At 47.1% G+C, this 21,388-nt stretch overlaps 3 protein-coding genes across 5 annotated transcripts; 2 read left to right on the top strand and 1 right to left on the bottom strand.

Moving 5' to 3' along the window:
• The first annotated feature begins 1,961 nt into the window (after positions 1-1,961).
• LOC149302081 (actin-related protein 2-B-like) lies at positions 1,962-12,578 on the top strand. The gene is made up of 9 exons (XM_089483343.1): positions 1,962-2,096; positions 5,040-5,150; positions 6,570-6,785; positions 7,205-7,277; positions 7,399-7,535; positions 8,317-8,466; positions 8,744-8,889; positions 9,368-9,500; positions 11,095-12,578. The coding sequence occupies exons 1-9, from the start codon at positions 2,049-2,051 to the stop codon at positions 11,263-11,265; spliced, it is 1,185 nt and encodes a 394-aa protein (XP_089339469.1). The 5' UTR covers positions 1,962-2,048; the 3' UTR covers positions 11,266-12,578.
• Positions 12,579-12,622: 44 nt separating this feature from the next.
• On the bottom strand, positions 12,623-18,052 carry DRAP1 (DR1 associated protein 1). Of its 2 annotated transcripts, none has more exons than XM_089483347.1 (7): positions 17,853-18,052; positions 16,186-16,258; positions 15,958-16,051; positions 15,020-15,139; positions 14,734-14,824; positions 13,913-13,998; positions 12,623-13,109 (listed from the first exon to the last, which is right to left on the bottom strand). In XM_089483347.1, the coding sequence occupies exons 2-7, from the start codon at positions 16,238-16,240 to the stop codon at positions 12,956-12,958; spliced, it is 600 nt and encodes a 199-aa protein (XP_089339473.1). In that variant the 5' UTR covers positions 16,241-16,258; positions 17,853-18,052; the 3' UTR covers positions 12,623-12,955. The 2 variants fall into 2 exon arrangements, with proteins under 2 accessions (XP_089339473.1, XP_089339472.1); XM_089483346.1 differs by lacking the exon at positions 17,853-18,052 and adding an exon at positions 16,906-17,059.
• CUNH11orf68 (chromosome unknown C11orf68 homolog) lies at positions 17,944-20,849 on the top strand. Of its 2 annotated transcripts, none has more exons than XM_089483345.1 (2): positions 17,944-18,121; positions 19,163-20,849. In XM_089483345.1, exon 2 carries the CDS (start codon positions 19,167-19,169, stop codon positions 19,911-19,913), a length of 747 nt encoding a protein of 248 aa, XP_089339471.1. In that variant the 5' UTR covers positions 17,944-18,121; positions 19,163-19,166; the 3' UTR covers positions 19,914-20,849. The 2 variants fall into 2 exon arrangements, with proteins under 2 accessions (XP_089339471.1, XP_089339470.1); XM_089483344.1 differs by lacking the exon at positions 17,944-18,121 and adding an exon at positions 18,182-18,421.
• Positions 20,850-21,388: the final 539 nt, after the last annotated feature.

Below are 21,388 nucleotides of genomic sequence, written 5' to 3'. Positions count from 1 at the left end.
ATCCTCCAGTTTTATTAATATGTTCTCTCTAGGAATATATAGGTCCTTCAGCACAACTCTATGGTCAACTTGAACCAAACGTCACACTGAAGGACCTAGAGTTTCCTAGAGAGTACACTCTACTAGGCATTTGTAGTTCCTCCGGCACAACTCTATGGTCAGTGTCTGGCCTAGGTTGACCACAGAGTTACACTTGAGGACTTAGAGATTCCTAGAGAGGATACTCTGCTAGGCTTTTGTAGCTCCTCCAGCGCAACTCTATGGTCAATGTCTGACTTAGGTTGACCACAGAGTTGTGCTGGAGGACCTAGAGATTCCTAGAGAGGTGTCCTCTCAGGTAAAAACACAGCGTTTTTGTTATTTGCGGTTTTCCCACATTTACAGGGAACTCAGTCAGAGCCCTTGGGAGAAAGTAATCACCAGAAACGTATGCCCTTTGTTGACTTTAGTTAGAACTAGAGTAAGTTCTGTCTCTGTAGCTTGAAGCAGTTCCATCATAGAGCTGCTTCAAGCTACAGAGGAAGAACTTACTCTAGTTCTAACTAAAGTCGACAGATACGGAAAACACAACAATGGCCCACTGATTGGAAATGCTATATATATATATATATATATATATATATATATATATTCCAAACCCCAAAGAAAGGGGATGGCAGGGATTGCAATAACCCTAGGATTATTGCATTCATTTCCCATGCAAGCAAAGTGAATCCACCTTGGTCAAGTCACACTCTCTCAGCCTCAGAGCCTGGCCATGGCAAACCCTTTCTGAAAGGAACTTTTCAAGAAAACCCTGTAATAGGTTCGCCATAGGGTTGCCAGAAGTCGGAAAGGACTTGAAGACACACAGCAGCCACAACAACAACATGGTCAAGTCACACCTTCTCGGCCTCAGAGGAGGGCCGGGGCAAACCCTTTCTGAAGGAACTTTTCCAAGAAAACCCTGGAATAAGTTTACCTTAGGGAAGTTGGAAAGGTCTTGAAGACACACAGCAACAAGAACAACTTAGTCAAGTCACACTCTCTCAGCCTCAGAGCAAACCCTCTCTGAAGAAGAAACTTTCCAAGAAAACCCTGCAATAGGCTTGCCTTAGGGTTGCCATAAGTCTGACTTGAAGACACACAGCAGCAGCAACAGCTTGGGCAAGTCTGCAGGACTTTAAAGCACTATGGAAATGCATCATGTCTACAATGTAGATGCCTCCGAAGCCACGGATGGAGCTGAAGGACTGAAATCGGTGCCCGGCTATATGGCTTCTAGATGCCCCCAAATGCCAGGGCAGCCTAGAAATCCCTTTGGATGGATCTAGGGGACTTTACAGTGGCATGAAAGTGCATTATGTTTACAGTGCAGATGCCTCCAAAGCCATGGACCTTTCAGCTTCAGACTTGGTCAAGTCACACTCTCTCAGCCTCAGAGCAAAGCCCCTCTGAAGAAGAAGCTTTCCAAGGAAACTCTGTCAATAGGTTTGCCTTAGGGTCACCATGATAAGTTGGAAAGGACTTGAAGACACAGCAGCAACAAGAGCAATTTGGTCAAGTCACTTTTTCTCAGCCTCAGAGCAAACCCTCTCCAAAGAAGAAGCTTTCCAAGAAAACCCTGCAATAGGTTTGCTTTAGAGTCACCGTTAAGTTGGAAACGACTTGAAGACACAGCAGCAACAAGAACTGGGTCAAGTCACGCTTTCTCAGCCTCAGCCTGGGACCAGTCACACTCTCTTAGCCTCAGAGCAAACCCTCTCCGAAGAAGCAACGTCTCCAAGGAACCCCTGCCATAGCTTTGCCTTGGGGTCCCCAGAAAGGACCTGAAGGCACCCCAGGGAGCATGCAAAAGAGGGCAGTTATGCCCCTTGCATGTCCCATCGCGCATCAGAGGCGGGAGGGCGTCCAGACGAGGCACTGCCAGCCCAGGATGTTGCATCACAGAGGGCTTCTGCTTCCTGCAAAGCCCTGGGCGAGCCAGATCGGAAAGAAGAAGAAGAAGGAGGAGAAGGAGAAGCAGGCAGAAAGGAAGGAAGAGGAGAAGAAAGAGCAGCAGAAGAGCCATGGACAGCCAGGGCCGCCGCGTGGTGGTCTGTGACAATGGCACTGGGGTAAGTTGGCAACCCTCCCAAGCAGCAGCCCTGGCCCAGGCAAGGGGGGCGACTGGCAACCAGCCCTGCCCAGTTCGATTGGGCAGGGAGGCTCCCTGGCTGCATCTACACTGGAGACAGCATGCCTTTTCATACCGGTTTAAAGTCTCCCAGCTCCCTCCTAAGGGATGCCTAGGCTGCCCTGGCATTTAGGGGCATCTGCAAACAATGTAGCTGGGCACCTCTTTCAGCTCCATCCATGGCTTTGGAGGCATCGATACTGTAAACATAATGCACTTCCATACCGCTCTAAGTCTCCCAGCTACATCCTAAGGGATCTCTAGGTTGCCCTGGCATTTGGGGGCATCTAGAAGCCATATAGCTGGGCACCGCTTTTGGTCCTTCAGCTCCATCCATGGATTTGGAGGCATCTGCACTGCAGACATGACGCATTTCCATAGTGCTCTAAGTCTCCCAGCTCCATCCTAAAGGATCTCAAGATGTGTAGGACCTCTTGGGATTTGCATGCATCTATGGTCCAAAACACACTGCAGAAATAATCCACTTTGAGACTGCTTTGAAAAGTCTGGGTGCTCCGCTTTTGGGAGACATAGAGCTTTCTTCTTTTGGGGGACCTCTGGCTGAATGAGAGACTTATACGTGTGAAAGGGTTAGGGCCATCTGTCCATGGAGTTCCTGCATGGCAGAATGGGGTTGGACTGGATGGTCCTTGCGGCCTCTTTCTCTGGCAGTGGGGCCGCAATAAATGACAAGCCCCAGAACAAAACAAATGGATCTTGGAGCAGATCAATCCGGAGATCTCCCCGGAAGCCAAGATGACCAAACTGAGGCCGTTGTACTTTGGACACATCATGAGAAGGAAGACTCATTGGAAAAGATCATAATGCCAGGAAGTAGAAAGAGAGGAAGGCCGCATGCAAGATGGAGGGACTCTATTAAAGAGATGACGAATATGGGTTTGCAAGGGCTGGGCAGAGCAGCGGAGGACAGAGGGTATTGGGGATGTCTCATCCATAGGGTCACCATGGGTCCAGATCAACTCGAGGGCAGTTAACAACAAAGTTGTCTTGCAAACCCATATTCGTGATCTCTTGAGATCCCCTAGGATGGAGTCGGGGGACTTAAAGCGGTATGGAAATGCTTCATGTCTCCGGTGGAGATGCCTCCAAATCCTAGGGTGGAGCTGAAAGACTGGGCAACGCTTTCATCCAAGGATTTGGAGGCATCTACACTGTTGACATGGTGCATTTCCATACTGCTTTAAGTCCCCCGACTCCATCCTAGGGGATCTCAATGTGGGTAGGGTCCCCTTGGGTTTGGGGGCATCTATGGTACAAAACGCACTGCAGAAATAATCCGGTTTGAGACTGCTTTAACTGCCACGGCTCAATGCTATGAAATTCTGGGAATTGTAGTTTTGTTCAACGTCGAGCCTTCTCTGTTGGGGAACTCCGGGGCCGCGGCAGACTACAATTCCCAGCGTTTCGTAGCATTGAGTTGGCATCAAACCAGATTGTTTCTGCAGCGCAGACGCTTGGAGATGACCTTTAAAAGCAGAAAGGGAAAAGAAAAGGTAATATCTTCGCTTTGTTGCAACGAGTTGTTAGATTGTTGGAAAAGGATTTGTTGCCAGTTACTTTTTGGACTGGCGAAATATGAATTCTGGTGCAATGGGATTTCCTAGGATAGGCTTGCCTTTGGGTCGCCGTAAGTCGGAAACAACTTGAAGGCACGCAACAACAACAAGGTTCAGTCTCCTTGTTTCTTGGCCCTCTTTCAAGCTTTGGAGACAAAAAGCCTTAAGATTGCAGCCAATCTGGAACTCCTTGTTTGTTTTTAGGGACAGGCGTTCCCTTTCGATAAGGACCTTCCTTTTCCAGCGTCTAAATATATGGTTGCAGAAAGAGACGTTTGCTGTTTTGCTGCCTTCTCTTGCAAGGAGACGTTTAGCAGACCCGGGTTCGAGAGAGCAAACTAGACGTAGCCAATGATCACCATTGGAGGAAAGCAAGCAACAAGAGCCTTCCACTATTGCTGCTGTTGTGACCTTCGTTGTGGGTTTGCACAAAAAGGAGCAGCTTCCTCCTTGCAAGCTTTATTTCTTCCTCCGTTGAGTCAGAGCCGGCAGTCTTGTTTCCGCTTTCTCCACTTCCGCTCTCGATGCTCTCTTTCTTTTCTTGCTCTGGTTCAAAGGTAGAGCTTTCCAACTGAGTGCAGATAATGCAGATGCAGAATCTGTTCCGGTTTGGCCCCAATTCATTGCCATTTTCCCAGATGCTTTTAAAGCGTCCCAGATGCTTGCAGAAGCAAAGTCCCGTACCTTCCGATTGTCGGTCAGATTAACTGGGATTTTATAAACCAACGTACTGGGAACCAGCATGGCATAGTGGTTTGAGTGTTGGACTATGACTCTGGAGACCAGGGTTCGGTTGTTGGCCATGAAACCCACTGGGTGACCTTTGGCAGGTCACATACTCTCAGCCTCAAGGGAAGGCAATGGTAACCCTCCTCTGAACACATCTTGCTCATGATAGGATCACTATAAGTCAAAAACGGCTTGAAGGCACACAACCACCACCACAACGACAAACTAACATACTAGTTAGCATCATGTGAGGTCTGCGGTTTGCAAAAATCGATGCTGGATCAAACTTGTTCAGTCTTTAAAGATGTCACGAAATGGCTTTTTAAAGCTATCCTGAGTACTGTTTGCTCAGCTCTGCGCCTCGGAGATAACTATACTTCTGGCCTACCTTGCAGGGTTGTTGTATCCAAAAGAATATGCAGGTTTGTAACATGCTATAAGAATGTATGCTTGTGCTATAACATGCTATGGAAATGTGTGTTTTTTGCCACTGATTCTTCCACATACTTAACCCAATCTTACTCATTCCTTCCCCTCCAATCCGCCCGGCCTCCTCCCTACTCCCATCCCTACTACAGTTTGTAAAGTGTGGCTATGCTGGATCTAACTTCCCCGAACACATCTTCCCAGCCTTGGTTGGACGTCCCATCATCCGTTCCACGGCCAAAGTGGGCAACATTGAGATCAAGGTGAGTCAGCGGCGCTGGCGTCTTCCAGTCCAAGGGGTAATAAGTGCGCATGCGGGGATTCTACTTTGTATGTTTCAAAGGATCCGGGAATGTGCATTGCACAGCTGGCCCTCCACATTTGCGGGTTTGATTAATATGTACTCTCTAGGAATCTCTCGGTCCTCCAGCGCAACTCTGCCAGAGGTTGACCATAGAGTTGTGCTGGAGGACCTTGATGTTCCTAGAGAAAACACTCCTCTAGGCATTTGTTGCTCCTCCAGCATAATCCTATGATCAACCTCTGGTAGATGTTGACCATAGAGTTGCACCAGAGGACTTGGCGATTCCTAGTTTTTGAGGTTAAAAGAATAGTGTTTTGTTTCTTTGCGGTTTTCATATATTCATGGAGGTCCTTCAGCAAATGTGGAGGAACCATTGCAGAACCAGAAATTAGCCACGCTAACAATCCTTGCATAAAAAAGCATTGGTTCCTCTCCCCATGGATCAAAGCAAGGAACGAACAAACACACAACATCAGTTAAAACACACACATCAGATTAGAAGGACAATACTGTTTTACTATGATATTCTATTTAATGGGACTTGAGTATCCATGGATTAAGGTATTGAGAGGGGTTCCTGGAACCAAACCCTATTGGATACCAAGAGCCCACAGTGATGATGATGATGATGATGATGATGATGATGATGATGATGATGATGATACCCCATTGGCTTTAATGGGACTTGAGTATCCATGGATTTAGGTATCCACGGGGGTCCTGGAACCAAACTCCAGCCGATAGCAAGGACACGCTGTATTAAAAATGATCTTAATTTAAAGTTAATAATTTAAAAATAACAATTTAAATATCTTTTGAGACAGGGGCCTCAATCCAACATTCCTTGAGCATAGCCTAAACAACACTATACACTACGCTCACACTACACAACATTATACCCATACTGGACAACTACCCATACTATCCATGCAGGATAGCAACCTTGCGCAACATAGAACAATGTCTGGGCGCCGTTTTGCAGTGTGCAATACTCAACACACAACCACACTGCAAAGTATAGGAATGCACAGCCACAGTGCACAACCTCCAAAGTCCAGACACAGACAAACATGAGGTCTACACAACTCTACTTCTGCTGCTGTTAGCAGAATACGTCCAATGGTGACCTTTTTGTCTTTTTGCGACCTTACGTCTCCATATGTCCCCAAGTGAATTCCTGCCAAAATGTGGTTTCTTCTCCCCCAGGACCTGATAATAGAGGATGAACCCAGCGAATTACACTCTATGCTGGAGGTTTTGCAGTGCACAATACACAACATGTAAAGTATAGGTTGTACAACCACAATGAGCAACCTCCAAAGACGAGGCTCAGAGAAACGTGATGTCTACCCAACTCATGTGCTTTCTCCTCCGCCAGGACCTGATGGTTGGAGACGAAGCCAGCGAACTGCGCTCCATGCTGGAGGTGAACTACCCCATGGAGAACGGGATCGTGCGCAACTGGGACGACATGAAGTATCTGTGGGATTACACCTTCGGGCCCGAGAAACTCAACATTGAGCCCCGCAACTGCAAGATCCTGCTCACCGAGCCCCCCATGAACCCCACCAAGAACCGGGAGAAGATCATTGAGGTGGGTGAAACAGAGAGATGTAGGCGAGGTTTGCAATGTTCAGCTTTTGGATACTGGGTTTAATAAACCCGGATTTGCCCAACCTATAAGCCGGTTGTGGGGGAATTTACGAACCCATGTCCCACCCATTCCCATTGAAACCCAAAGTGATCAGAAGCCTAGCTTCAAATCTCCCTGGCTTTCAATTCAACCGAGATTTGGAAGGGTTGTGCTGTTATGCACATTGTGTCCCTGTGTTTAAATAATAACTAGGCAGGGAAAAGTTAGGAGGGGATATTTAGCGTTGTCTGGGGAAGGCAAGGGCAGCTTGCAATCGGTAAGACGATGCTGGAAAAAAGAGCTATGGGAAAAAGGCCTTTCGTGGTGGGATTGCGTTGGGTGCGTGTGACCGTCCGTGCCCATTTTCCCTTGCAATTTAGGTGATGTTTGAGACATACCAGTTTGATGGCGTCTACATTGCTATCCAAGCGGTGCTCACCCTCTATGCCCAGGGTAAGTTCGGAATTGGGGCGAACCATCCCTGAGGACCCCTTGCCTAAGAAAACATATGGAGTCTGTGGGGTCCCCCTAAACCGACATATAACACATGCCTTCCAAACTCTTACCTTTGCAGGGCTTCTCACTGGCGTGGTGGTGGATTCGGGGGACGGCGTCACTCACATCTGCCCGGTCTATGAGGGTTTCTCTCTGCCCCATCTCACCCGACGGCTGGATATCGCAGGCCGGGACATTACACGGTACCTGATCAAGGTGAGAGTGGTCGATATGCCAAATGCCTATCACACCAAGTTGGCATCTATTCTGTTTTGGGGGTCTTTAAACTGAGTCCGGACGGCCATCTTTGGGGAGCTCCTTACTTGTGTTTTCCTGCATGGCAGAATAGGGTTGCATTGGATGAACCTTGTGGCTGGATGTTTTTGTCTGATGGCATCTTCCTTCCAAGTCAAGGAAGCAGGAGTTGTGATTATGGTGCCATTATATATCTTGGCTGCTGCACATGTGTCCGCCCCGGTTGAAATTGGTAGCAGTGCTCTTCCAGCTGTGCATTTGGTTGCACAGTGTTGCCACTCATCTCAGGGTTGGTCACATCACACAGTCGCCGCATATCTCTGCACATAGAGGTTTACATTACCCATCTCAGGTTGTGCATGTGCTTCTGAAGCCTAGGGATAAGAGGCAACATGATAGCCATATTTAAATATGTATGGGGATGTCAGGTTGAGGTTGGAGCGAGCTTGTTTTCTGCTGCTCCAGAGAGTAGGACACAAAGGAATGGATTCAAACTGCAAGAAAAGAGATTCCACCTCAATATTACTGATGATAAGAGCTGTTTGACAGTGAAATACATTGCCTTGGAGTGTGGTGGAGTCTCCTCCTTTGGTGGTTTTAAAACAGAGGCTGGATGGCCATCTGTTGATGCTTTGACGGAGAGTTCCTGCATGGCAAGGGGTTGGACTGGATGGCCCTTGGGGCTCTTCCAACTCTGTGATTCTAAGTCCGTGATGTAGATGCATGCATTGCTCCGTTGCAGCTGTTGCTACTGCGTGGTTATGCCTTCAACCACTCCGCCGACTTCGAAACGGTGCGGATGATGAAGGAGAAGCTCTGCTACGTCGGTTACAACATCGACCAGGAACAGAAGCTCGCCCAAGAGACCACGGTGCTTGTGGAGTCCTACACGGTAATCTGACTTCTGTTCACCGAGTAGAGGAAGAACTGTACCTTGAAATGGGCTCCTTGGGGTGGCATGAGGCTTTTGTGGGCAGAATACAGAGGCAAACTGACAATGGAGTCCTGTGGAGGTATTATCGCCTGTACAATGGTAACCAGAATTCAAAGATATAGCCATGTTAGTCTGTAGAAACAGTATGTAAAGAGATCTTGTGGCACCTTTGTATATGGGCCTTTATTCTAGTATATCGCTTGATGCTCATGTTGTCGCTGTCTTGCTTCTTCAGCTGCCGGACGGGCGAGTGATCAAAGTTGGTGGGGAGCGCTTTGAGGCCCCCGAAGCCTTGTTCCAGCCCCATCTTATAAATGTAGAAGGCGTGGGTGTCGCGGAGCTCCTTTTCAACACCATCCAGGCAGCCGACATCGACACTCGGTGAGAGAGGCCCTGGGGAGGTTTTGCATGGAATCTCTGGGGCAGATTATAAAGCCTAAGGGATCTATTTTGTTGCCACTAGACTAAATCCCCAAGGTTTGTGCAGCTGTCTGGCTGTCCCTTGTGCAACCAAAAACTCACAGTCTGCACCCAAGTGGACTGGCTTTGGGGAATCCCAAGGTTTGCAGATGCATGCACTTGCTTGTGGGGAGATTCCAAAAGCGATAAGGCTAAGCACATAGACTGTGACTATAAAGGTTGGAACCAAAGAAGGGGACCCCAAAAACCAATGTCCAGAATCCTGTTATGGATGTACAGTGGGCCTTTGGTTTGGTTCCAGGACCCTCCCACGGATACCATGCTCAAGTCCCATTAAATACAACGGCATATGACTGCAAAGGCCCCTTGGCTGTCCCTCGGCTCCTCGGATGCACCAGTCTCATCCTTCTTCCCCTATCCCTTCTCTTTCTTCTTTCAGGGCTGAGTTTTACAAACACATTGTCCTTTCGGGAGGTTCGACCATGTACCCGGGGCTGCCGTCCCGCTTCGAACGGGAGATCAAGCAGCTGTACTTGGAACGGGTGCTGAAGGGAGACGTGGAAAAGCTGTCGGTGAGTTTCGGGTGTGGCACATCGGAGGCGGAAAATGTAGCGCACTGGCTCAAGGTGGCAGAATGAGAAGCGGAGACAGCAAACTGCTGCAAATGGACAAGTGTTGCCCAAGCCAGCCTTGCTTTGCCTTCATGGAACGTGCAAGCCAAGCATTACATGGAGCTGGTGGCCTCCACACTGCCACCTTATTCCTCTTTTCTCTGCCACTGGCAGCATATTTGCAGCACTAGCAGAGCCAGAATCCCAGCCACATTCACTGCTGGTTGTTTAAAATATACGCACACAGCCTTGTGCAAGTGTTGCACGGTCCTGGAAAGCCACTGGCCAACTGTGAAGCTTGCACCATCTTTGTCAAGTGTATGAAACCCCTTTGGCTGAATGTGTCTATGTCTGTGTGTATGTGACTGTATGTGTGTGTATGTCTGTTTCTCTCTCTCTCTCTATATATATATATATACGTATATATATACACACACACACATATATATATACACACATACATATTTGTGTGTGTCTATATATGTGTGTGTGTGTTATATATATGTCTATATATATGTATGTGTATCTCTCTGTATGCATGTGTCTATGTCTTGTGTGTGTCTGTATATTTGTGTCTATATATGTACATGTGTTGCATGTCTGTGTGTGTGTGTATATATATATATATATATATATACATATTTATATCCATGTGTGTGTGTGTGTGTGTGTTTATATATATATATATATATATGTCTATGTATTTGTATATGGGTCTATATAGTATGTGTGTCTATGGCCTGTTACAGACAGCCAAAATAAAGCTGCTTCGAGTCACAGTGGAGGTATGGTGTTTCAATGATGCATGCGTCCTAAGAGTCCAAAAGTTGCACCAAAGCCATGCTCCAGCCCTAAGGACTGGAGCATGGCTTTGGTGCAACTTCTGGACTCTTAGGATGCGTGCATCATTGAAACACCATACCTCCACTGTGACTCGAAGCAGCTTTATTTTGGCTGTCTGTAACAGGCCTATGTATATTTATCTATGCGTGCATGCATTTGTCTATAAGTGTGTCTATTTGTGTGTTTATGTATGTACAAGTGTTACATGTGTCTATATATATATGCATGTGTGTATGTCTATGCATTTATGTATGTGTCTATATGTGTATATGTTTGTCTGTATATGTATGTTACGTGTGTCTGTGTCTATGCATGCATGTATATGTGTCTATGCATTTGTGTATGTGTATGTATATATATATATATATATATATATATATACACACACACACACACACATGAGTGTCTATGTCTGTCTGTCTGTCTAATCTATCTATCTATGGATGTGTGTTTCTGTTATAGACAGGGACAGATTTAATTTCACAGAAACTCTCAGGCACTACATTCAAGTGATGGGTCCAAAGGAAAAGGGAAACCGTGGCTGAGATTCTGGATCAGGGAAATGGAACCTCAAGTTCTGCCAGACTGAAGGTGCCGCATGTCCTCCATCGCCCCAGGGATTTGAGATACTCCTTCCTCAAATTGAGTTGTGTCTTTCTTTTAATCTTCCTTTAGAGAAACCCTATTCTCTTCTTTCTTTCTCCCCTCCTAGAAATTCAAGATCCGCATTGAGGACCCTCCGCGCAGGAAGCACATGGTGTTCCTCGGCGGTGCAGTGCTTGCCGACATCATGAAAGACAAGGACAGCTTTTGGCTCCAACGGTCGGAGTATCTGGAGAAGGGGACCCGGATTTTGGAGAAGCTGGGAGTCACTGTCCGATAGGAGCGTTCCCGTCCCATTGCCTCAGTGCCTTCCAGCTTATTTTCTTTCCCTTCTGCTTCTTCTGTGGTTGATCTACCGCAATGCAGATTTTTCTTTCAATGGTATATGTGCATCCTGGCTTGGGATCGGCAAAAGAGCACATTGAACAGATAAGAAGAGGGGGCCATTACATGCCTCGGGGATTGTCTTGTCCCTTCTTTTTCCTCCTTATAAGTTGCTTGTCCTCATAGAGTTTGCAGCAGCAGTCCCTATTATGTAGGAAAGAAGGTCCTCCTTAAAAGAAAGCCAATCCTATCCCGCTCTTAAAGCAACTGCAGCTCCTATCATCCACTGGGTCCAGCATGAGCTTGCCCACATGTGCCTTTAACGCTTAATGCTCCATGTGTCTCCTGAAAAGCTTAAGCTTCTTTGCTCAGGGACTTCATTCATTCCCAGCCTTCCTTTCCTTTCCCAAAACGGAAGCCAGTTTGTAGGTCTCAGGGCCATTAGAAAAGACATATATGGTTAATCCCAACTAGAGGTGGATTGAATGGTTGAATAGTCCATCAGTGCTTAAGTAAATTCTTATGCAAAGGGATCTTTTGTAGCATCTTTGAGACTTAACCGGAAGAAAGATGGGAGCACGAACTCCGGCGAAGTAAAGTCTCCGAAAGCTTATGCTATACCATTTCAGTTTCAAGATCCTGTTGCATACTGCTTCTCCATACTAACACAGCTGTGTCTTTGAATGAAGGAAATGATCCCAAATTCACAAAAAACAATACCTTTATGGGGCCAAACTAAATGCACAAAGCACGGGTTGCAAGCTTTTGAAGCTCCGCTGGCTTCTTCAGCAGGCTAAGTGCATTTGGGGACAAGTAATACATACAATATTTTCCAACGCAGCCTTACAAGAGGTCTAGTAGAGCTTCCTAGCTGTCCCCTTTTTGTGCTGCAACACACATTATGGTCAACCAGTAGCCATTCTGGCCAAGGCTGATGGGAACTGGAATCCCTCTGGAGGTCCCCAATCCTGTATTGGAAACAGGAGCAAGGTTCATCTCATTTCACCTTTATGTTCCCAGAGAGCTAAGGGACCAAGAAACACAGTTCTCTCTCTGTTCTTACCATCCTTCTCCAGTTAGCCACAGAAATCTCCTCCTTCGGCAGCAGAATATCAACTACCGGGAGGAGATATACTTGATGGCTTATTTCTGCTATGCATTGGAGTTGGGGATAAGATTTGTATAGGATGCATAGGATTTGGGGTGCCACCCAGATCCATTGCAGAGTACCTTCCCGCATTCTTTGTATTCATGGCAGCAGGATGGGGGGGGGGGGGGGGTAAAAATCCAAACTTGTTACACACTCCTTCCTTCATTCTTTTTTTTTTTAATGAAAAAGAAAATGATCAATTAAAAAACAAAATTGCTTTACAACCTTACTCTTGCTGGATTTTTCTTTCCCGGGTTCAAGAACGCAAACAAGGGACCGCGCCGTGGGGACGTGGAGGGAAAGGGATACCAACGGGTCACCGTCCGTCCTCCATTTAGGGACCGAGTTTAGCAGGGAGAAAGAAACCCCATGCCCGGCGCTCCTACCAGTTTCGGGGTGTTTTAATACATTTAAGAACAGTCCAAACCTGGCGGCGTCCTTCCTCCCCCCAACCCCTGGCGTCCCCAAAATGGCAGCAGCTAAAACCAACGGAGGGTTAGGAATCGTAGTCTTCCTCTTCGTCGTCTTCCTTGACCGGCGCAAGTGGAGCTGGCGGGGGTCCCGCTGGCATGGTCCCCAACTGGGCTGGGACTGGCAGAGGTATTGCAGAGACTGGAGGGGTAGGGAAGTGTAAATATGGTGCTGGGGTGCTGGAGAGAAAGAAAGAGAAACAGGGATTGGGGAGCAGGGTAGAGAGTGAGATGGGTAGTATAATTACTGTCCCCCTATCTGCTCTAATATGGGTTGAGTATCAGTAGCGCTTGGAAGTAAAATCACTGCAAACGTTTAGTAGCTGCTTTAAAATTAATTCCTTTTGCAGAGAGCTTGGAAGTAAATGCATTGCAAACAACACCTTGAGAAACTGCTTTAAAATTCCTTTTCGCAGAGAGCTTGGAAGTGAACTCGTTGCAAACAATGCGTTTAGTAACTAGTCTAAAATTGATTCCTTTTTGCAGAGAGCTTGGAAGCAAATTCATTGCAAAGTAACACCTTAAGTAACTTTGTTGTTGTCAACCACCTCGAGTCTGTCTCATGGTGACCCTGTGGCTGAGACATCCCCAAGTAGTTTAGTAACTACTTTAAAATGAATCCCCTTTTGCAGAGATAAAAGAAGACGTCCCTCCTTTTGCAATGCACTGGAATGGTTTCAGGGCCTTTTATGGTTGTTTTGTGCCTTCCATTCATTTCAGATTTATGGTGACCCTAAGGCCACATATTTCGGCACCCCTGCATGGCACATTCAGTCCATGGACCTCATGATTCCCACCTCTAGTTTGCCAAGCAAAGGAGGAAACTAGAAATGTGGTGGAGTCTCCATTTTGGGAGGTTTTTAAACAGAGGCTGAATGGGAGTCCTTTGATTGGGAATTCCTGCATGGCAGAATGGGGTTGGACCGCATGACCCTCTTCTAACTCGTATGATTCTATGAAATCAAACACTGAGGAAATATTACGTGGAGAGATGGGTGACGGGTCGCACAGGAGGCGCAGGCTGGGGCATCTCTTCTTCCCCATTGCTCTCGCTATCTTCCGAGTCGTCCTGCAAAAACCAGAGGAGAGTCAACACAGAGCTACCCTGCACTCTTGCCAAGACTTGGCTATTTGTTGAAAGCCAGCTGGTACGACTCAGGAACTGCCTGGCTAAATCCAGCCTGTGCCAACCACATAATGCCAGGAGCAAGGCAGCCTCGCTCAACCTTCAAGGCAGGCAAGACTTAACACTGGGTTTGCCAAGCTGTGGAGCGGACTGCTTGCAAACATACCTGGGACCAAAATGCTCATGAGGGCCGAATATTAAAGGTGGCCAAGGCAAATGTTGACACCGAACCCTAGCAGTGCTCGATGATGCTTGCTTGCGATGCCAATCCTCCACCTGAATGGGAGGATTTCAGCACCGGGATGGACATAGCAATGGCATCATTTAACACTTGCTCGAATTTTCCCTGTTCCTCCAGAACTCAGCCACAACCCTTGCAACAACCAGGGCTTGGTTTTCACAACAAGGAGCAAATCCATGTTGCCATTCAAACTCTGGGGACAGCATGGCCCTGAATGCATCCTTAGGACCCATTCGTTCTACAAAAGACTGGCTTCTGGCTTCATCTTCTGGTGAAGATGAAAAGTGCTGGAACTTGGTTGCCAGTATGGACCAATTCAGGGGGCTTGCATTTTTGGACTATCACTTGAACCCAGGGCTATGGGGACCATCACAATCAGCACTGAAATTTGTCTCCCAATCCTCGGAGGGAATAACCCAACCTTGCTGCCAACCCACCTCTTGTTCAGAATCCGTGCCGGACTGCTTTGCATCCCTTCCTTTGCCTGCCGTGCCACCGTTCTTCCGTCCGCTACCCGGCTTCCGGCCCCTGAACCAAAGCACAGGAGGGAAAAAAAGAGGTACACGTGACATAGAAGCAAGTTTCCAAGGATCGGACACCTTGCTATTGCTTTTCTCTTAACACAGACAAATGGTGTGAGAAATCACTTGCTCACATAAATAGAGTCTGGAACGTCAGAGAGGTGCTTAACAAATGTGGTTCATTCCTTGGTCTCTCCCTTACCTCCTGGAAACCTTCTCGCCCTCCATGTGGTTGTCCTCCGCATCGCCTTGCATGTCCGGCACGGAGGCAACCAGGTCCTTCAGAAAGTCAAACTGTTGCTCCAGCTCTATGCATTGCTTCCTGCGTGGAAAACCAGATCGTGGGTTTTCTTTAAAGTAGGGCACATGGTCTTGCGCTACCCCAAAAAAGGTGTTACTCCAGACCCCAGCATCCGCTCGCTTCTGCTCACAACTGGATCCGTAGACCTGCCACTTTCACTCACGCTCCCCATCTATAATGGCAGTGTTTTTTTTTAAATCTGAAGGGGTCTTCCCCAGCTTTCCTTGGAGATGCAAGGGACTGAATCTGGACCCTTCCCGAGTCTAACCTCCTGCCCTATAAGAAAATGCTCCAATGCAAAGGAAAACAAGATTCTAATCCTCATGGTTTTGCTCGCCATTGGATTTAATGGACATTGAGCATCGTGGATTTTGGGATACACAGGGCCCTGGAAACAAACGCCACCAAATACCAGGGGCCTTCTGTAATAATAATAATAATAATAATAATAATAATAATAATAATATACCATTGTACTTAATGGGACTTGAGCATCCATGGATTTTGGTATCCATGGGGGTCCTGGAACCAACCCCAGTGGACTTCAAGGGCCCACTATAGTAGTAATAATACTAATAATACCCCATTGTACTTAATGGGACTTGAGCATCCATGGATTTGGGTATCCATGTGGTCCTGGAACCAAACCCCAGTGGACACCAAGGACCCACTGTAATAATATCCCATTGTATTAATGGGACATTAACATCCATGTGGTCCTGGGTCCAAACCCCAGTGGATACCAACGCTCCCCTTGGGGTTGCCAAAAATCAGAAGCGACCTGAAGGCGCACAACATGAAGGCTTAGAAAAAAGTGCAGGGTTGTGGATACTACTCACAGGTGCGAGGTTGTCATGGTCTTGGCGTTCCTGGACTGCGTCACGTGGCAGGCGTTCTTCAGCAAGGATTCGAGAAAGAGCTCCAGCGCCCGAGCTTTCGGTGGCGAGGAGTTAAGGCGGCACATGAAACACACCCCGCCCCATGCGGCCCACCTGAACATGTTATGGCATCCCTGTTTGGTTTCCATAGGTCCTCAGTTTGGGAAAAGACGGTGCCAAAAAGGATACAGATGATGACAGGGACGGCGGCGGCCACTTTGCCGATCTCCTCGTCCGTCTGCATGATCTTCTTGATCCGGGCCTTTTCCAAAGAGAGAACAGACTTTATTGATTGATTTAAAATAAACATATTAACATTTAATTTACTTTTTAAAATAATAATAATAATATATATAAAGTACTGAGTTTGTGTGGATCACAGCAGGGCAAGCCAAGAAGGCACAATGTTAACCCTTGGGTCAAAAGGAGAGGGCAAGGGCCACCCAAAGATGCAAAATGGGGAGGGTTTGGATGGCCTTGAAGGGCCCCTACACACACACACACACACACACACACACACTATGTATGTATACACACACACATATAAACAATATATATAATTTTGCATTGCATTTTATGTTTTGCATTGCATACTACCCCTAGAAAAGGCAATACACACTCTATATATACACACACACATTTTATATCTATCTATATGTATAGATATATATACACACACAACACACATAGATAAACAGATATAGATATACACGCCCCATATATATATATATATATATATATATATACATTTTATATCTATCTATATCTATAGATGTATATGCACATACATACACACTATATATACACACACCCCGTATACACACACACACACACACACAGGCCTTTTCTGGGGGTAGAATGCAATGCAAAACCCTCCTCCTGCTGGTGCTGCTGTGGGGTCTCCCTCACCGGAGGGAAGCGGGCGTTGTACTTCTTCTTCTTGCTGGGCATCCCTGGCCTTGGCTGCTGCTCCTCTTCTTCTTCTTCTTCTTCCCTGGGCCTCCGAAAGAAGGAGAAGGAGGAGAAGCAAAGCGGATGGAAGCCCAGCAGGGACGCCTCCCGCCCAGGACAACCCTCCGCCCGGCCCTAGCGCCGCCGGCTTCCTTTTGACAGCCTCCATCTGGAGAAGGCAGAGCCAGAAGCATTGGGACTGGAAGACGGGAGACCCAACCGACCCCAAAGGGCCACTCCAGCCCCTGCAGCAGGGCATTCAGAGGCCAGAGAAGGCAGGATGTTCTGCCGAGAGACCTCGGAGCACCTCTGAGACTAAGCCCCCTCCAGACACTGGGCTTCTAGGAATGCAGCCTAGCATGGCTTGGGCCTTTTGAACTGCTGCAAAAGTGGGATATAATACATATATACATATACATACATACATACATACATATAGAGAGAGAGGTGTGTGTGTGTATATATATATATATATATATATATAGGATATGTGTCTATTATGTGCCCTGATTTGAAGACACTATATATATAGGAGTGTGAGTGTGTGTGTGCATATATACAGAATATAATGTGTCTATAACGTGACCTGATTTGTAGACTATATATATATATATATATATATATACAGAGAGAGAGAGAGGGAGGGAGGGAGGGGGTATGTGTGTGTGTGTGTGTATATATATATATATATATATAGAGAGAGAGAGAGAGAGAGAGAGAGAGGATATAATGTGTCATATAAATCCAGGAAATCAACAAATAGTTCCTTCCAGGCTCCAACTGCTCTGATTTGGAGACTCGTGTGTGTATAGGAACATATATAGGTATATGTCTCTCTCTCTCTATATATATATATATATAGTGTCATCCCACTATATACTGCATTTCCGGGATTTCTCTCCCACCGAGACTAACTCCTAGAGCGTCCCCGCGCTGAGGCCCATTCTCGCCACTTCCGGTTTAAACCCCAATGGGAAAAGAGAGGGTGCCATAGAGTTCCACAGTCCTAGAAGGGCCGCTAAGGGCAAAAACAAGGCCCCAAATGGCTTCGAAAGCCAAAATGGGAAAGCAGGGCGAGACGAAGGCACTCTCTTCACTCTCGGACACTTAATGCTCAAACATCACGGCCAAATATCGGAAACTACTACCCCCCCAAAAAAACCCCATTTGAAAAGTATATAAACCTTTACTTTACTTCCGGTTCCGGTCGAGTGACCTCCCAGCCCACAATCACTTCCGGGTTGGGCTGCATCCCAGGCCTCCCCCCTCCCTCCCTCCCTCCCTCCGCAGGAGGCGGTTGTTCAGTTAAGTGGAGGTTCCAAAGGGAGAGGGATGGAGGGGGCCCTCATTTGCATATGCAGATTTATGCTAAGGGATGCAAATGGACGGAAGACCCAGGAACCCCGCCTCCAGCCCTGATTGAAGGGCCTCCCAAGAGCTCCCTGGGACTCAGCCCCGAGCCCTGCCCAGCTGGGTCTGTCTATAGATATATATATATATATGACTATATATATGTGTGTGTGAGTCTCTATAGCTTATATGTATGTGTATATGCATGTTAGTCTATATATGTGTGTGTGTGTGTGAGTCTGTATATCTTTATGTGTGTGTATATGCATGTTAGTCTATATATGTGTGTGAATACATATATGTGTATGTATATATGTGTGTGTGAGTCTATATATCATATGTCTGTGTCTGTTATATGTGTGAATACATATATGTGTATCTATGTGTCTATATATGCGTGTGAGTCTCTATCTTTTATGTGTGTGTATATATGCATGGTCTATATATGTGTCTGAATACATGTGTATATGTGTCTATATATGTGAGTCTATATATAATATATATATGTGTGTGCATGTCTATACATGTGTGTTTATATGTATGTGTCTATGATTATGTGTGTGTTTCTGTGTATCAGTATGTCTAAATGTGTGTGTATCTGTGTGTCTAAATATATATGTGTCTGTGCTTATGTGTATCTATTCAGTATATGTGTGTGTCTATATATTTAGATGGCTTTTATCAGGCAACTGATACAAGTCAGAAATAACGCAACAAAACTGCGCAGAACCTGCCTCATTGGCCAGGAGCATGAAGAAGAAATGGGTGGCTAAGAACACGATAGAAATTTAGTGCATGCTGGGATGTAAATATATACTTGCTGCTTGGTCCCTTACTTCCATCTTTTGTCTTTCTCCTCCCTCAGAACTATGTCTCACCTGCAGGATGAAGAGGCTCAGAAGGACGCCGCTGCCGCCTTTGCAGCGGAGCACCTGGCGGCGGAGTCCATGGCTGCTGACATGGACCCCTGGGTGGTGTTTGACGCCCGCAAGACTCCGCGGGCCGAGTTTGAAGAGTGGCTGCAGACCTACCAACCGTCCCGGGTCTCTCGCTTCGGGGACCCCGAGCGCAACGCCGAGCCGGTCGGCTGGATCGCCGTCTACGGCCCCAGTTTCTGCCCCGAAGGGGGAGACGTAGTGGGGCTGCAGGAGGACTGGGAACAGCTGCAGGTGAGCGGCCGCCACATCACCTTTGACACTGTGAAAGAGCTGGCCCTCAACCGGCGGGTGCTGACCGGCAAATGGCTGATGCACCTGGACAGCGGCTTCAAGGTGGACCACGCCTGGCGCGGCATCGCCCGGGCGGTGCTCGACGGGCGCATCGGCGTCGCCAAAGTCAGCCCTTGCTGCCCAGATTCGGAGCGCAAGCAGGTCATTTGTGTTTACACCGAGGACTTCACCAACGAGGAGCAGGTGCTGGCAGCCGACGGCGTCATCCGGGCCACGGGCGTCAAGTGCCTCTTGTCCTACAAGCCCGACGTTTACACTTACCTGGGCATCTACCGCGACAACCGCTGGCACCTCTGCCCCACCATCTACGAGAGCAAGTTCGACCTGGAGTGCATCCCACGCCGCTCGCGCATCACCAACAAAATCAGCAACACGGAAGTGACTTAAAACTTGCTTCTCGGGACGCACGGCGCAGCATGTAATGCTTATTCACTGCCCTCCCTCCCTTTGTTAAGAGATACTGCATAGTGAAAACCATTGCCAATCATACACAAGCTTCCAGAAAAAGGGCTTTTGAGGGAAGAGTATTTTCATATTCTATTAGAGGGGTAGGCTTAGGGTTTTTTTTTGGTGTCCGATAGGCAATTCTTCACTTCCGTTGGCAGTTTTAATTTCTCTCTAAACCTCTAAATAGTGTCTCTGCGCACTTTTCGCTCACTTATCCACAATCCCTATGGGACCAGCTATGCTCCCTCCTCCTAAAGCAGATACTAGAATATTGTACAGCTGCAAAAAGCCCACGAGGCACCTTTTCTTCGGGGATTGCCACATCGGTTTGAAAGAAAAATCTCCGGTCGACTGAGCCTTGGAAAGTTAAGAACATGCAAGCTTTCCAGCAGCGCATAAGTGTTCACCCTGCAAGGATAATAGTGCACATAGGTTCTGTAATGCTTGCACCAAGCGCAAAAGCTTGAGTGCTCTTTTCTCCAAGGTAACTGGCCATTTTAGAGGGATCAGTGTAGCGGAAACTGACCTGAGAGTTTCACTTGGAGCATGGTGTTTTATCCCTTCTGTCAGAGCTCTAGATATGTTTAATTTCGGCACTTGGACAAAAAATGTAGTCACTGCAACATGTATGTGGTATCCTGGCCTAGTTTTTATTTTGGAAGGCATAATCGTCATTCCCAGCCTCACCGGGGTAAAGTCTACTCCTACATTGGTTGGAAAGATAGTTGAATTATTTCTGTGCTCTTGAGGATATGGAAAGAAAACCAGTCACCAGTAAATACTTAATAAATAAATATTCTCTTCTGGCAGTGTGCTTATACTTTTTGTGTGCATGGCCAAATCAGAACTCGGGTTGGATCTGTGGGTGCAGATGTTCAGCTGTACATGCAGCGATGTTCTGCTGCCATGGGGTGCATCGACGTAGAAATAACGCCGCTTGATGCCACTTTCAAGTGCTGAAGCTCCATCCCTGAAATCTGTAGTGCTATGCCTCACAAAAGCTGCCGATCCCAGGACTCTCTAGGACGAAGCCATGGCAGTGAAAGCGGTGTCAAGCTGCGTTATTTCTACGGTGTAGATGCACCCAAAGCCATGCCTGCCTTAAATTGGAACAGCAGTTGGGATCTCTAATCCAAACAAAGGCGTTACTTTTATCTGGGTGAGCTCCAGGGTCATTCCTACAATTTGGGGGCTTGCTTTTAAAGACATGGCAGCAGTTTGATATGCCAACATGCCTCCTACTAAGCATCAGGTAACCATGGGCTGGAGCTTGGAAGAAGTTCAAGCTCCCAGAATCCCCCAGCTACCAAGGTAGGCAGCCCCACAAAAGGAACTTCTCCCAAGCTTTGCTGACTCTAGAGAATCCAGATCTTCTAGCACTGCCTACAAATAGGACTTTTGGGGTTATTTGCCTT

Source organism: Sceloporus occidentalis, unplaced genomic scaffold (genome assembly GCF_023333645.1).
Source record: "Sceloporus occidentalis isolate IW3139 unplaced genomic scaffold, rSceOcc1.0.p SCAF_20, whole genome shotgun sequence".
NCBI classification, from domain to species: domain Eukaryota; kingdom Metazoa; phylum Chordata; class Lepidosauria; order Squamata; family Phrynosomatidae; genus Sceloporus; species Sceloporus occidentalis.
This window is presented reverse-complemented; position numbering and strand designations above follow the sequence as displayed.

What these genes read in the sequence shown, in the direction of transcription:
- LOC149302081 (XM_089483343.1), top strand. Translation starts at nt 2,049, where the DNA reads ATGGACAGCCAGGGCCGCCGCGTGGTGGTCTGTGACAATGGCACTGGG. An exon ending in TCTGTGACAATGGCACTGGG is followed by an intron (nt 2,097 to 5,039) that starts GTAAGTTGGCAA and finishes TCCCTACTACAG; the next exon opens with TTTGTAAAGTGTGGCTATGC. An exon ending in TTACACGGTACCTGATCAAG is followed by an intron (nt 7,536 to 8,316) that starts GTGAGAGTGGTC and finishes GCTCCGTTGCAG; the next exon opens with CTGTTGCTACTGCGTGGTTA.
- DRAP1 (XM_089483346.1), bottom strand. Translation starts at nt 16,947, where the DNA reads ATGCCCAGCAAGAAGAAGAAGTACAACGCCCGCTTCCCTCCG. An exon ending in CGCCGTCCCTGTCATCATCT is followed by an intron (nt 16,052 to 16,185) that starts GTATCCTTTTTG and finishes CGCCACCGAAAG; the next exon opens with CTCGGGCGCTGGAGCTCTTT. An exon ending in GGCGAGAAGGTTTCCAGGAG is followed by an intron (nt 14,825 to 15,019) that starts GTAAGGGAGAGA and finishes GCTTTGGTTCAG; the next exon opens with GGGCCGGAAGCCGGGTAGCG.
- CUNH11orf68 (XM_089483344.1), top strand. Translation starts at nt 18,303, where the DNA reads ATGCAGATTTATGCTAAGGGATGCAAATGGACGGAAGACCCAGGAACC. An exon ending in CCCGAGCCCTGCCCAGCTGG is followed by an intron (nt 18,422 to 19,162) that starts GTCTGTCTATAG and finishes CTCCTCCCTCAG; the next exon opens with AACTATGTCTCACCTGCAGG.